At 35.9% G+C, this 17,077-nt stretch overlaps 2 protein-coding genes across 4 annotated transcripts in view; both read right to left on the bottom strand.

Annotated features, from left to right (window-relative positions):
- Window positions 1–17,077, bottom strand: part of LOC113436882 (carboxypeptidase B-like) — a 92,363-nt gene that overhangs the window by 47,841 nt on the left and 27,445 nt on the right. The gene's annotated exons all lie outside the window — the stretch shown is intronic.
- The window catches only part of AGTR1 (angiotensin II receptor type 1), a 43,688-nt gene continuing 27,455 nt past the window's right edge, over window positions 845–17,077 (bottom strand). Inside the window, exon 2 of the mRNA XM_026701586.2 lies at window positions 845–6,138. Coding sequence (XP_026557371.1) covers window positions 5,001–6,089 — 1,089 coding nt within the window. The 5' untranslated portion in view covers window positions 6,090–6,138 and the 3' untranslated portion in view covers window positions 845–5,000. The remainder of the gene's footprint in view (window positions 6,139–17,077) is intronic.

Below are 17,077 nucleotides of genomic sequence, written 5' to 3'. Positions count from 1 at the left end.
GGATTGGAAAAAATAAATTGGCAGGGGTAGCAAGCACAGAATATATTCTGGATGTTTTTCTACCCCCTTTACCAACATAGACATGAGTATTTAAGCTCTTTCCTTGTGTTGCCTATGTGTGTGTAGGGGCACAACATTTAGTGCATGTGCTCTTTTGCTGCCTACCAAACACCTACATGAAATTTGGTCTTGTTTTATTCATTTTTGTTTTGAAATTTAGTCAGCTCATAAAGAGAATCTCAAGATTTGCCCCCACCCCCAGACTTTATTTTCAACATTCACTTGGATTGGGATGAATAAGAATCATGCTACTTGGAGATTCAGTAAAAATATACAGAACAGAGAAGAAGCAACTGGAACCTGTGTCTGAAATGGGTCAAATTGTCAAAAGCTGTGCTGTCCTGTTGTGATGCAAGCCTCTTCGTACATATTATTACTTGGTGTAATTGCTCAAAAAGTCAGAAAAGATGTCATAGTGCGGTGCTGCTTTCATCACTTTCTCAAAAGTAGCAGCAGCTGCAAATCCCCACGGATACACAATGTATAATCTGAAAAATTCCCAGGTGATGGTTGAAATGGATAATCTGTTTTAGAACTGAGATACTGTAGGATTGGACTCTGCTTTCTACCAAGGCCCCCGATTCATTTAAAAGTATTTCAGGTCCTATGAAAACTGGTATCAATTCAGTGGATTTTCTGGTGGTTATACAAAAATACTTTAAAGTACTATCAATAAAGTCATATTCTATTATAATCCCTGAACCCATTCTCTGATATTATTCTCTTTTTCCTTTATGGATTTTGCTGTGATGTGGTTCTGTTTCACTTGAACAGAGACTTGTGAGACACTCAATTGTCTTTTATTCCTTCATTTAGTAACAGTATTTGCTCAATGGTAGCACGCCACATATAATAGAAACTAGCATTTCAGAATAATAGACTATACCTGTGATTACATGACAAATGTTAACTTTTCTTGTTTTAGCTATTGTAAGTAAGGTTGACTTGTCAATTTGAAAAATGTGTGGACTTTAACTCCCAGAATTCCTCAGCAGCAACATCTTCAAGTTGGTCAGGTTGAGATACACCAAGTCTGCTGGAGTTTGATCCTGATGGCTCAAAGTTGACTCAGCATTTCATCCTCCCGAGCTCGGTAAAATGAAGACCCAGATTGTTGGGGGAAATAATGCTGATATTGTAAACTGCTCAGAGAGCGCTGTAAAGCACTGTGGAATGGTAAATATGTCTAAGTGCTATTGCTATTTTATTCTTTGTCAATTTTCAATGACATTCTGAATCCTAGTATACTGTGGTTGTTCCGAATAGCATTGGCTGGCTAAGGACTTAGTGATTTCTAGTAACACAAATGTGGGAACAATTATATTTTGAAATACTAGTACAGTATATATGAATTTTATTTTTCACAGCTTTTGTTAGATATAGAACCTATATTATATTCATAGCTATTTATGCTATGCATGTGAACATTAGTTACAACATACTGAGCCAACAAAGGAAACTACAAACATTAACAATTAGTTTGCTTTTGATGTTAGATGTAACAAACATGAAACTAAATTTCATATACAGTGAACATATTTGTATGTGCAAGGCTGAAATTATTAAAAGAAATTTAAATCCATTGATAATTCATAAATACTTTCAACAGACTTCTAACATTAGTGTTTCCAAATGTATTCTATTGTAGAATTACTAATAAAATATCATTAAAAAATACATTTCTTTTTGCATGTTTTCTGTGCCACTAACTGATTGCTACCTTTCTGCTAGTTAATCCATTCTGTAGATGTTTACATTTTATACTAAATTTTCAAGAAATTGCTTTACATCCATGATGGGAAGAAATGAGTACAATAAAGTACTGTTATTAATAAATAGAAATAAATATGATTTCATTTACAAATTCAGCAAGCCAACATTTAAAAATAATTCTGCCAGCAGAAAAAAAGTATTTTTAATAGATATGGCAATAATTGAAAATAAAAAGTATTCCTGTGTTAGTTGATGTATATGTTTTCTGTTTAAACAGAGAGCAATGTGATCTGTTTTCAAGATGATAATCTGAAATAAAGATGACAATAAAAGCAAATGCATAATATTATATTGGTCCTTTAAGAAACAAATGCAGATATTCAGTTGGAATTATAAAGGACAACTGCACTTATATTTGAAGTTGAGTATCTCTTGTCATGTGAGCGAAGATTTTAATACATTTTTGTCTCAGTTTACGAAAATAGTTCTATTTCCATGGATGCATGCATGCATCCTATTTTTCTTCAGACTTTCTAGCTGAACATCTGGACATACTATTCTACCTTGTTTTCTATGTAATTTTAATTCTTCATGTTTGGAGAGTCTTTAAGCAAGAGAATGCTTTGAACCACACTATTCTCCTTTTCTACTTATACCTTAATGACTTATGGCAGTGTAATACATCCTTTTATTAAATACATTGCTAAACTATACTCTTAATAGCTTCAGTTGACATCGGCAATGTTTTAATTAAAGGTCTTAAAGTAATGTTTTGCACCCACAGAAATATTAATAAAGGATCCTTCTACTATAGGGGTGTCAAACTCGATTTAAGGGCTGCATCAGAGCTGTTTGACTTCAGGAGGCCAGGGTAGGCCTGTCCAGTGTGGGTGTGGCCAGCTTGATGTCATTCATGTTGGGAGGTGGTGCCTTTGATGGCCTGAGAACTCTGCCAATGAAAATGGGCTCCTGAGCGCCATTTTCAGCTGAGACAGCCTCCTACAACCCTCTGCCAGCAAAAATGGAGCTGGGTTGTGCATGCCTGGCCCTCCTGAGCTTCATTTTTACTGGCAGAGGCACTGTAGACTTGTCCTTCACTGTTTCCAGGGCAGCCCCATGGGCCAGATCTAAGCATCCCATGGGCCTTGAGTTTAACACCCCTGTTCTACTATCATCAAAGCAGATGTTATCAGAATATATATTTTTCTTAAAGAAAAGTTGCAATATACTATTAAAGCAATTTTAAACAAGTAATCCATATCCTTTGACTGTTTGGCAATGTAGGATTGACCACCTGGAGCCTAAGATAGCCAGTTTTACATAGCTTTAGAAGCACTGATCTTAGGTTCTGTTAAACAGACAGATGTAAATCCACCAGTGGGTATGACTATTAATCCCTGTCTTCTTTGCTTGAAGTTTTTGACCATTATCTGTTACTGAATTAAAATACTAGATATGAATCCTTACTATGATCAAGAATACTTTTAATTAATGTAAAATTATAGCTGCATGGTTCTTTGCACAAAGTAAGTTTTACAGATTTAAAAATATCCAAAATATATACATAGAGAAATAGTGATTAGGAGCTCTGGGATTGATAATAGATGCTAAAAGAATGTAGACAGCACATGTGCTTAGTTTGCAATAAGAAAATAAATCCATCTGATTTTAATACCTACTGATCCTAACAGAGGTTCTATACTGTACAACACCTCTTTCTTTTTATTGCTGACATAGCCCTACCAGGCCTGTCAAACTGACGGCCCATGGGCCAGATTCATCATGCATAGGCCATGGCCACCCCAGTTTGGCAAAGGCAAAAAAAGTTGCAATATGTCACAATCCAGCCTGTGATGTGATCGAGTTTGACACCTGTGCCCTAGACTCTGAGTATTCTTTTGGTTCATTTTTTGTATACTTTAAAGGCACTGTCTTGTTCATATATTATAGAATATTAATATAACATGTCTATTTATTTGTTCACATGCGTGTCTATGTCGATAGGGATGGTGGATGAGTGCCTTTTTGGCATCATGCCATATTTGGTTGGCTCTACTGTAGTGGTTGTCAAACTTGGCAACTTTAAGATATATAGAGTTCAACCTCCCGGAATTTCCAAATGCACATTTACTACATGCAAATTTGAGTATCTGTGACAATTTTTTTGTGTATCAAGTTGCCTTTTGACTTCCTTCTGCCTTGAATCAAAGTATCTAGGAGCTGAAGCTGGTGCAAAATGTGATGGCCCTGGTAGTTATACGAACCCCAAGACTGGCACATTGAACCTCTGTTCTGCAAGCTGTATTGGTTGCCAGCTTGCTTCTGAATTCAGTATAGGTCAAAGTGCAGGTTCTGACCTATAAAGTGTCTTCCAGAAACATTGCACTGAGCTGACAGTACAGTAGTCATTATAGTTGTAACATGGGCCATCTAGAAGATATCAGTTTAGGAAAGGCTGTATTATCAAAACTTTTCTGTATCAACACCCATTTTGAAAGGAACTGTATTAAATAAACAATAGTAGTGATGTACTTCTGAAAGGCAGTTAAAATTGTGTGAAAGTAAACAGAATTTTCCTTAGATATATTTTGCCAAGAGCTTATAGAGAGGGAAATAATTTCAGAATGAAGTTTTTGTTCAACTACATTTAGAAAGAGTGCTATATTAAGAATGTAGTACAATTTAGATGTATATGTTACTTGAACATGGAAAAATATTTTATCTAAATATGGATTCATCCTATAATGCATTACATTTTTACTCTTATTTCAAAATGTTATTGTATTACTGATATACGTGAGTTCAGTTCTGGCACTTTTCAGGCTCTGAAGAAGATGGGTGTATGTAATAAAATGTAGTACAGGGAGGATTTCATTATAGTTAAGCAGGGAGTTCTTTCACTTTCTTTAAATACACCTTTCCTTTCCTTTCTGGATTCTGAAACCAGTCTTCTGTATAACACCTATGTATAAGGCAACATAAGATAATTTTAGATTCTTCTACATGTAGTTGGATTAGATGTTATATCACACATTATCTCCCACTAAGCTCTGACACTGGAAGGTATGATGCCGGCATTCTTTGTTTAAGGTGTTCCTCTTCATAAACATGAAATGAAGGTAAGCCCCAGTTTTCACAAGGATGAAGTATTTCAGATGGTCCAACACTGCAGAATGGGAGCATTGTCGCTTTGAGCAACTAACAGCAAAAAATGTGCTGCTATACTATCACTCAGCAACCAGAGATCCTTTTTTTCTGGTAGTGCGAATTAAGTCATCTGAGGGTCTATATGAAAGAGAAGTCATCTTTGTTGACAAACTGGAATGCCTGACATTTGGAGGGATATATTTGAGTAGCTGAAGGAAGTATTTTCTAAAGTTTTTCCCCCAAAAGCCATAAAAGACAGGATTCAGGCAGTTGTTAAAGTAAGCTAAGCAGATTGTGAAGGGCATAGCTGTATCCACAATATCTTCAATATCACAGCTCTTAATCACATCAAGTTGAATCAGCACATCTATAAAGGTAAATATTTGATGAGGAATCCAAGAAAAAAAGAAAAACAGAACTATTGCAACTATCAACTTAAAGATGTCATCCCCTCGGCCATTATTCTTCTGAAACTGATAAGCCTTTTTCAGAGTTTTCCAGATTAATATGTAGCTTATTAAAATGACCACAAAGGGAATGAAGAAGCCCAGAATATTTTTGGATAGGCCTAATCCAATATTGATGGTTATGTGGTTGGTTGCATTCCTGCGTGTGTCATACCAAAAAGCACATACGGTGATGTTTTCATTTTCAAGGACATATGCACGGCGGTGAATCCCAACAGGCAAGCTGGCAAGGACTGCCAACAGCCAGATGATGATGCAAGTTACCCGGGCAACGAGCATGGTGCGTCGAAGACGGGCCTTCATGGGATGCACTATTGTTAAGTAACGATCTACACTGAGACACGTCAAGAGAAAGACACTTGCGTACATATTGAAGGTTGCTGCAACTGAAGCGATCTTACACAAGCAGTTGCCAAAAGGCCAATGGTACTTCATGGCTGTTGTAGTTGCCCATAATGGTAGAGTTACTAGGAAACACAGATCTGCCAGGGCTAAATTAAGCAGAAAAACACTGGCCACAGTTTTCAGCTTCATGTAGAAGTAGATGATAATCACAACCAGGCTGTTTCCAAATATACCAATGATGAAGATAATGCTGTAAACAGTTGGAACCATAACAAAAATGTAGCTGTGCCTTCCCAAAGAGGGACAGTCAATGGGGTTCTTTTTATCGGTCTCTTCTGCAGTAATATTTAGGATCATTGTGATCTGTTCTGCAGGAGGCTATATGGGAAATTGATACCAACAGTACCTGAGAAGGAAAAATTAAAAGGTTATTATCTTGTTTTCTGGTTCAATGTATTAAAAGTACTCACTTTACAGTTCCTTAACACCATCTTTAAACTGCTATAATATATCAGGTCTCTTTGATGGTTAGGTACTTTATCCAGTAGTTTGGTTTCTGGCATACAAACTTTCATTGGGCAAAGACCACATTAAACCAGCTGTCTGAGTACGTCCAGCAATATACCCAAAGCAACACTTTTGCTTAACATTACATTGCATTTTATGCTTTCTTCCTATTTATCCATTTGTTGTATACCAGATTAATTAGTATATGGGGTTTTTGTTTTAGATTGAACTCTATGGCCTAAGTAATAGTAAATATTTCTTGAATTTAGGTATAACCAGTGCTTTTTTAAAAAAAAGACTTCACACTAGAACAAAAGATGACCTTGATTCTGGATGCATTGTAGCACGGTAAATAAATGAGATGTTGTCCAGTGTTCTGTTATCAATGCAAAAATTAAATATAGCACAACTGCTAGATTCCAAATACCTTAGAGTTCTGTATCTGTTACATTAGGAATAGATATAGTAAACATCTGGTTGGTCTTGGAACACTATGACAAAGAACATAGTTAAATGTGCATTTTAATGGCTCTCTAAAGGCATTGTCTGAGATCACAGAGGTTTAGCAGACATTAAGATAAGTGAAATAGAACATTCAAGAATTGTTCAGACTGTTTATTTGAAATGATGCAGATCCCTTGCCATTTAATCAATTTAGGTTATGATTAGGAAATATATTGGCTTTATTCTTAAAATCACATTGCATGTGCTAAAACCAATCTGGTTAAATAAATACATAAACAATGTATTTAAATAAATACATAAATGGTTAAATAAAAACAAAACAATGTTTTAATGCTAATTATAATTTTTTAAAAGTGAAACAATTTTGTATTTCTAGTCCGCTGTCAAGATGACAAAAGATTAGCAGTACATTATGTTGGGGAAAAAAGCTTATTACAGTCAGCGTTTTAACTGTCATGCAAAAACTCTTAATGAAAAGATCCTGGTTTCCATGTGGGTCACTTGTGAGTCTGAAGAGTGTAGGCCTACATAAATGATAAACTAAATGAATTAACATTTGGAAGGAAGCAGAGGTTCTGACCAGTTCTGGAGAACGTAGCGGAAATTTTGATGAGTTCAGAGAACCAGCAAATACCACCTCTGACTAGAGATTTTACAGTATTCTTTCCCTACCATGCCCAACAAGCTACGTCCACAGAACAGGCAGTAAAATGTTTTTGAATCCCACCACTGAAAGGAAGGGCTAACAAACACTATTCTTTCCTGTCTTTGTCCACACACCATTATTATCCAGGACCTAGTCTGTATCAACTGATTAAGCTTGGTTGGGATTTGTAAGGCTTAGTTACTTTTGCAAACACAGATTGACTAGTGACTTCAAAATACTGCATAAATTCAAAAATGGTTTAATCAGAGACATGATGAAATATGTTGGGTGTGTGAACACAGCCACTTTGCACAATTTCTGCAGTTGCATCCACATAGTGATGTGATTGATTTTAATCAAAAAATCTTTAGCTGGATCTCTAGGAAAAAAAACACCTAGGTTGGCAGTTTTACACTAACATTAGCAGAGGGAAGCAGCCATCTGGTCCCAATTGTCAGCTGATCTACTAGCTGGCAAAATAGGGACACTGTGAGTAGATACAAGGAACTTATTTTCTTTTCTTTTTATGAAGGAAAAGGAGTGGGGAGGATGATTTCTTAATCCACAAAGTACTAGAATCTTTGGATATTTCTCCAGTTTGAAAGGGAAGACCTTCATTACTCTTAGCTATTGGCTATGTTAAAAATGAACAATATTTAGTTCCAATTCTGTAAGCTTCAGATTCACTATACCAAGCAGTAATACTTTGAAATCTGCAGATAATAAAGACCTTGTAGAGAAACTGTAGGTTGGTTTTACAGTACATTTATGAATTATCAGTAAGTGGAGGCTAATCCTGTGGCTGATTTCTAACATTGAAACATATTGGGATGATTTAATGGGTAGTGCTGAAATGTAAACAATTACTGTGGGTTTTGTGGTCAGCTGTGGAAGAGAGTTTAACTAGCATATTTGCAGTGAAGATTGTTTATAAATTTAATGGTAAAACTGATTTTTTAAAAAGTGATCTTTGCTTCTTTGTCCATGTTCTAGTAGTCTGAAAACAATAAATCACAATATGAAGTAGAATAAATAAACAAAATTCATTTAATAAAATGCAATACTTTGAATGCAGCATGCTGTAAGCTAGCCTTTCCCTCTCTGTTATCCTGGACTGGAACTCTAAGAATTATCAACCATCACATAGGAAACATTGACACTGGAGGAAAATTCACATGAACAATTCATTCAAACAGAGATAGATTCTCAAAAATTATTTGAAGTTAACTGTTAAGATTTTGGAAATGGATTGAAAACATGCACATGCTTGTTCCATATTTTAACCGGCTTAAATAGAGAACATGGGGACTTTTTTTTTACATTTTACAGGTGGTTTTCTGAGTGAGCTCTAAAGTTCCTGAGCCTTCAACTCAACATGATGTTCTTCAAAACATTTTTGACAACAACTCCCAACACTTGTAGAACACAATGACTATGACAGTCAGTTGTGATTCACAACACGTGCAAAATGTCAAGCTGTTCTCAGTAATTTATACTGATTGCTACTATTTGTTGTTTAAGCACTTTCATTTGACATCATGGAGTCCTAAAAAGTAACACCTGTATAATTTTCTCATGATAAGGTAACAGTGAGATATATTCATAACCTTATCTTACCTTAACCTTGACAGTTATTTGTTTGACATTTTTCATATCTTTCAGATATACAACAGCCCAATACCAAAGCTGCATGCAGGAACCACTGCTAAATCTGAATTGGATTTTTGTACCAAAAGGGAATTTCTAACATTTTGAAAAAAATGTGCTACTCTGAAATTCACAGCAACAGCACTAGTATAGAAAATTGAAAAACAAGTACTGTACAAAGAGTAAGAATTAATCAATATATATTCTTGCTAAAGTGGAAAATCAAGATATCGGCTAAAGGAGATATGATGACACATGACAGCTGTAAAATACTTTTGTTTCACACTAAGTTATTCCTTTTCCTTGCTAAAAATAATAAAAATTGCAATGCTTCTTCTTTAAAAACAGCAATATCTACTTAACATCCATTTAATTTGCCTAGCACCAATCAGGAAAAAAATGTTTAAAAAAACCCTAAATAATGTATGAAATATGTTTAAAAATAAAGAATCTCACATTATTATAAATGATTCTTTGCTCTATTTAGAATGTCACTTGCTGTAGCAGATTATTTAACAGCATTGATTTTAGCTAATCAAAATACAATTGGGATTAAACCTGGCTCAAGTAAAGCAATCAGCGGAGGTTCTATTTTCATTAGAACATGCATTGTGAAAATTTGTTACCTTCTTTTGATTTTTACTAGCTATAAAAATTCAAATAATACATTTTGGGTTTGTCCTTTTTCTTTTACCCATATATAACAGTTAAAAAAACCCTCTTCTGTTTGGTATATCACAATGTGGTTAATTATTATCAGGAATTCAACATGGAAAACCTTGCAAAGCTGAATATTTAATTAACCTAAAGAAATTAAGAAAGGACACCTAGTTTATTTGTGCCTTCAGAGTTCATATTATGCTACCATTTTTCTGATTGCCTGTAACAAACAGATTTCATTTTAAAAAGAGAGACAGGAATTAATCAAATCCTTCCTTCCTTCCTTCCTTCCTTCCTTCCTTCCTTCCTTCCTTCCTTCCTTCCTTCCTTCCTTGAAATGAAACAATAGTACATTAGAAGATGAAAAGAACAAATGTGTATAGTGGGATCAACAGTGCCAGAAATCATTAATACTGTAAATCCCAGTAGGATGATTCTTGTCATTATCCACCTCTGTATACTCAAACACTGATGCATGAATGCTTGACAAAGTAGCATTCTTGACTGTGAGGAGTCTTCATTTGCATTGTGGACACATGGAGAAATTATTTGCAATGCTTCCAGCTCGGTCTAGGAAGACATTTTGCCAAATGGCAGGGCAGTGATCAGGTGCCCAAGCAATTACTTCTTTTGGATCCAGAGACAATAAGTATACCAGTGAATAAAGATGCTTTAAGCTTTATTGTTTGCTCAGGCAAACAGAGTTAAAAAGCAAAACATAAAAAGCAAACATATCAGGCAAGATAATATCCACATCTCTTATAAGCTGCCAGAAGCTCCTTAATGATACTAGAGATACCCTGAGGGCAGCTAGTTTCCACAGTCCCCAATTTCTAGCTTGGATCTGTGCAGAAGCGCCAAACAACCCCAAGGTTATTATTAAAACCTGGCCAATTTTATGGCCCTGCTATCATCAGGAGATTGCAAGACCTAACAGTTACTGGCTGGCAATAGATCTGGGATGAGAATTGAAAATCTAAGGCTTTCACAGTGAAAAAAACCTTGAAACTACATAATTATCTTGTTTATTCAGTAAAAATCCAAGCAGGCTAGCTCAAAATGACTTTTCTTAATATAAAAGATACATCAAAATATGTTACTAAACTCCTCAAGACTACCAATACTCCTCTGCATTTCCACTACAGAAGATCATGAGCATTATACATGACCTCCCTAGATATTGCTAATTGATAGCTTAAGGGAATAAGGCAGTGTTTCTTGAAATTCTGGTTGGAATTTCTGGGAGTTGAACTTAAGAGTTGTTCAGTTGAGACACAGACATCTATTAAAAAGGCTTTCTGTATCACCAGGGACAGGAAGAAGAACCCCTATCTGAAATTCAGGAACAACAGAGTTTGAGAAGCCAATGGTATGAATCAGTTTGAATTCATACTATGCTTAAGTAACCCTATATTTTAAACATAGTTCATTGAACAAGCCATTGTAGGCTGAATATCACATATGACCCAGAAACCATATTTTGCAGGTTTATACACCCTACTTTGCCAAACCACATGCACGACTTTTGAACTCAGCCAGTATAAGGAAGCTTTCCATATCATGCTCAGATAAAATACAATTTTCAAGAAATATCTACTTTTGAAGCTGGGTAAATATTGTGACAAACATCAAAACTATAGCTACTAAATTGCTGTTTCTGTACTACTGCAACTTACATGAGTTACTGTGTAGATTTTTCCATAAATGCCAGCAGGAAGCTTGGCAACAGTACTAGGTTGTAGACTGACCTCCCTAACACTGAGAGATAAAAGTAGTCTTTGTCAATAGGCCTCATTCAAGGGGCATCAGATGTGATGCTCATTGAAAGCTTAGTCTTTCATCAAATTATATGGAGAGCTGCTAATCCCTGTTGTATATAACTGTCCTGGCTGACCTTTTATTTTCTTTTTTAATTGCAATGATTATAATAAGTCACTGATGAGAATGTGCTGTTGCTTCATACTGTTCCACCAACTATGATTTAGCACTATGCTCATTTCCTATGTTGGATGATCATACCTTCTAATTAAACTGCCTGAGATAACTGAGAAGGATGCTGGGCCTCTCTACAAGGTAAACAGCCCTTTGCTGAAATGAAAAACAAGATGAGATACTGGTTGCGGCAGCTTCCTGTGACAACTTCATTAACAGCAATCACGTAAGCAAGGATTGTAAGCCAGATTTCAAGGAAAAATGATTTTTCAGCATTTGCTTTCCAACAAGGACATTCTTGACAGTAAGTGGATACACCCTTGTAAAAAGGTCACCTGAACAACTTATCTGAAGGACTATTTCATTGCCAAATCTCTAAATATTTGCTCTTATGTAAAAGAAGAAAGAGACATCCTGTGATCTCCAGAACTTAAAATTATATTTAATGTACTTACTAAGTACATCCAGGAAGGCCAGCACATGCTAGTCAGCTGCAACCCAGATGGAAGCCTTGACACAGATGTATACCAAAAAACCACAAGCATGGATCATATCCTACAGAATGAGAGCAATCACCCCATTGCACATAAAGTCAGTTGTATTTGGGCACTGTTTAGTAGAGTAGAACTCATTGTAGTACAATGGCAGCCAAAGCCAAGGAGCGGGCATATCTTTATCAGGTCTGCAAGCTCGATGGTTATTCCATGGACTTCATCCGAAGTGTACTACACCCAGGGCCTGGCAATCCATTGAAGGTGCCAGTGAAACAGCTACGTGGAGGGTGCTCCTGTATATATAGAGAGTATCTGAAACTGCTGCAGGCATTTTCCTGGGGCATGGAGTCAAGGTGACACACAAACTGAACCAAACTCTAAAAATGAGAGTGATGTTCCCAAAGGAAACACTACCCAAGGAGGAGACATCTTCAGTGGTTTCTGCATCAACTGTAGTGATTGTGCAAGTAATTACATAGGGGAAACAGCCAAGCGGCTACAGATGAGGGTACACAAACATGAACTGGCTGTTCGGTGCAAAGAACAGTGCTCTCAGATCTGGGCACAAATGCAGCTGCATAATCACACATTCAGTTTTCAAGAGGCTGAGGTTGTTGCCCGTGATATAACTAAAGGAGGACACTTCTAAAAGAAGCCTGGTTTTCCAACAGCAATTCTATCAATAGGCATATCAAACTACCACTGGCCTACCAAGTACTGAGACACCAGGAAAGACCCTGCAGGAGGAGCAGAAACCACTTCCCATTGGGGAGCAGGGACCAATGACACTCCCCTCATCCCTGGGCATGTGGACTCATCCTATGAAGACACAGACAGGCCTGTCAAAATACAGAGGAGCTCGGCAGAGCTGCCTCAAGTTATAACGGACAGGAATAATGAAGACTGGGCCAACCACAAGGTCATGAGCAAAGCAACAAATTGTAATAGCTGGCAGGTTAAGAGCACCTCCTAGAGATAAGCATTCCAGGCTGGGTCCAACATGGGAGGAAGCAACAAGAAGAGATAAGCCTCCTTGACCAACATGATGGAAGCAAAAACAACTGGGGGGTTGGAAGGGCCTATCATGCTTGCAAGGGCTAAGTTGATTAATGATATATAAAGGCAAAGATCTCTGTAATGGTAGCTTAATACTCTGATGATGTCAGCAGAGGTTGATGAAAGCTTAGTAAGTACATTAAATATAATTTTAAGTTCCGGAGATCGCAGGACGTCTGTTTCTTCTTTTACAAGTATACTTGGAACTTGTATTTTTAGAATAGTTTGTAATACACACACACACACACACACACACACACACACACACATCCAAATTGATCCTTTTTGACACAAAATTCTTCTCGTGTGATTTATATTCTTCTTCTACAATTTCTTTAAGGAAAATAGAAAATATCTGGGAATATACTTCGAGCAAAATAAAATTGGAGATAAAGATGACATTCATCACTTTCTTTCAAGCAAGTTCTTACACAATTTGGTTGAGATTATGAAGCTGTTCAGTTTTGCAATTAATTCATAGTTGCTTGGGTTTATCCATGTCATCAGGAGAGAAACCTGGACTCACCCTAATGGCTTTGTGTTAAATTTCAGCAGAAATTCAGTTTTGATTAGCTAGACTATGTTACAATATTATTATGTGCAGGTGTAATTTATGATTGGCCAGCATTATTTGTGAAAGAAAGATAAATAACAAATAGCAAAACAGAACATGAATAGTTTCTTGTTTCTTTATCACCTCACATATGGGATCAAAATTTAGATTTTGATACAGTTAACTCCATTCATTACTTTCAGAGTATAAGATGATGTTGCAGTGAAGATGTGGCACAGAATTAGTTTGGAACAATATAATTTATTATAGACATACTTTTAAGTCTTCACTTTAAACACTAATAACCCAAACACTCTACTACCCCACTTCACTTCTAAGAGTAGCTTCTGTTAATATCATTCTTATTGAATTGATGTGCTGATTGATTTGGACCTTCTTCACTTCAGTGCTTTATCTCGGTAAGACAAAGCACCCTATGAGAAGGATTAAGAGTAAAAAGTGAACACAAGACCTAATTTTTGGCTTGGAGAACAATTCAACTCATTTTAATTTCACGTTCAGAAATGCTAACTACTGCTTCTTTTATCAGCCAGAAATTGTTCATACCTTGATTTCCTCTTTACCTTAAATTATCTGAGGCAATATATAGATCTATCTATCCATCCATCCATCCATCCATCCATCCATCCATCCATCCATCCATCCATCTATCTATCTATCAATCTATCTATCTATCTATCTATGTCTATGTCTATGTCTATATCTATATCTATATCTATGAAATATTAGACAAAAAAACCCACCAGGAAGCTGCAGGACAGATTAAATACCACTAATGATGACATCAGTGGTAGGTATGAATGAGGTTGTGCTGAACCTGAAGAGACAATTTTGTATTTGAAGCCCAACTAGACTGGGTGGGGAACTTACTCTGTCATGCCTGAGATTGTATTAATATGAGCAAATTATCTCACTGCCTCTTACTCTTTCTATACATTTACTCTTTTTTCTAACTGAGGATCAAACTAGTTATGAAACTATTCATGAAACTATGTGAAAGTGTTTATAAAAGGAAAGGGGATGTACTCCAGGCATTTGCAGCATTTTTGAATCTGATTCTAAAAGTGTTTCTATGTATATAATACGCCTCTGCAACTCTTTAAAGCAGCTAAATCTTTTTTGTGTTCCCACATAAACTTGAGAAACTAGAGAAAGAGTCACAACCAAGATAAATAAGATAAATCTAATCCAAACAGGAATGGAGATGGAGAAAGTATCTCAGCATTGCCCTTCCTAGTTCACTGGAAGATAACGGGAGGGGGGCATTCAGACTTGCAAGATTCTGTTACTGTAAGCTTGGAATAAAATTAGTACCATTCATTACTTTGCTTTCTTAATTTGGTCTACCTCAAAATGAGCTGACATGATGGCATCTCCCCCAGAGGTGGTATTCGGCAGGTTCTGACCAGTTCTAGAGAACCAGTAGTGGAAATTTTGAGTAGTTCGGAGAAGCAGCAAATACCACCTCTGACTTGAGATTTCACAGTATCCTTTCCCTGCCATGCCCTCCAAGCCACGCCCACAGAACCGGTAGTAAAAAAAATTGAATCCCACCACTGATCTCCCCCTAGCTGTAGAAGATCCACAAAGAATTGGGACTTCAATGGTGAGAAATGTGTGTGATAGGGCTTTACCTCCTTTTGCCTCTTCTAATTCATTTTGGTTCCCATGTGGACCTTCATACTGGAAGATGGGGCAAGCTTCATTTGAGTTCTATGGAAACTGTTCCCTCAAGTCAAATAGGTCCATTTGAGTGAGGGGAAGATATTATTTGTCTTAATTCCATTTTGGGGAAAAGGTTTACATCTTCCCCACTTTAAGAGTCTAACTTTACTCTTGTAGTGTCCTTTGAAAAAAATAGGTTTTACCAAATTGCTAATTGCTGAACAGCAACATTGTAGAAAACCAATATCATTTATACTTTTGTTCATTACATTAGCATAAAAAGATTGGAAGGTCTGTGTTAAGAAAGCAGAATTTTTAGAGGTGGTTTTTTTTTATGTTTAACCTATCCTGGAAGCAAAATAGCTTAACTGAAGCTCTCAGGGGAAGGAAGATTGTTTCAGTTTTGCTACCAACCATCATGGGGTGCCTTTGAAAGGGCTGTTGTGTTTGGGGTGCTGTTGTAGGGACAAAGAAGACTCTTTAAAAACCTTTGTGCAAGTGTAAAAAAAATAAAGCTTCTGGTACCTTCAAATAAATGCAATTTTGATTGCTTTGTGTGAAAATATCTGCTGGAAGCATCTAGAGACAGTTGAAAAAATAAAGCTATTTTCGACTAGATTCTTCTATATTTTTTTTCCTGAAGATGATTTCAGTAGAAAATGAAGGTAATTATATTACGCAGAATGAAATGGTTTTATTTGGTTCAAAATGTACTTCTCAACAAATATAGAATTTGACCACTAGAGGTCTGTATAAGATATTTATTTTAGAAAAAGAATTTACCATTACTTAGTAGTATTTATACTTTTAAAGAATTTCTTTGTGTTCCAAAATTAATAGCAGAAGGGAGGATAAACTTTACTTCTTGTGTAGATTACAGGATAATAATAGATCTTTTCCTTTGCTAATTGCTGCTATTTTAGTCTGTTTTTGATTTGCTGACATTTAACCTAATATCCTGCTATAGTAAATCATAGATTGAGATTTTGACATCTGTTGCTATAAGGTCACATAAAGCTTGCAATCCATAAGCATACTGAATCTAGTTCTAAAAAAGGTATATGTTTGCCCTAATAAAAATTACACATTAAAGAAAAATGAAGAACTCACTTGAGTTGAAAAATGAGCACACTCCCCCACATGCCTACACCCAGTTTAGTGAAGAAGAATATGTCATGTGATGCTGCCCTGACAATGTGTGTTTGATACCCCTGGAATACACAGTATATATAGATAATGCCATTACAGTCTAAGACAAAAACAGTGCACCCAGCAAGGTAATCTACATTAAATTGGATTAAGTATTTTGAAGTTCAACATTTAAATAAGTCAGGCTGTGGTGTTCACATATTGTTCAAATAAGGAAGTCACACTGACTCATATAATTTATTAGTTCATAATATTTTCTCTCACATTGGATCCCATAATTTAGTATAGCAATAGCTTAACAAAATAAGCAATATACATTATTATGTATATTATATATATTATTATGTATATTATATATGTATATTATATTATATTATATTATATTATATTATTATATATACAATATAAATTATGTCTGTTGATGCACCATCATTTGAGCTTCTCCAAACCCCACCTATGATAAATAGCTGGAGAGATAATTTAAAAGATGGGAAAACAGAACACCTCGATTTGACACTGACTCTGGCCTCATATTTATTTCCAAATACAT

Source organism: Pseudonaja textilis, chromosome 4 (assembly GCF_049901715.1).
Source record: "Pseudonaja textilis isolate UNSWEBS1 chromosome 4, rPseTex1.2, whole genome shotgun sequence".
Taxonomy (NCBI): Eukaryota; Metazoa; Chordata; class Lepidosauria; order Squamata; family Elapidae; genus Pseudonaja; species Pseudonaja textilis.
This window is presented reverse-complemented; position numbering and strand designations above follow the sequence as displayed.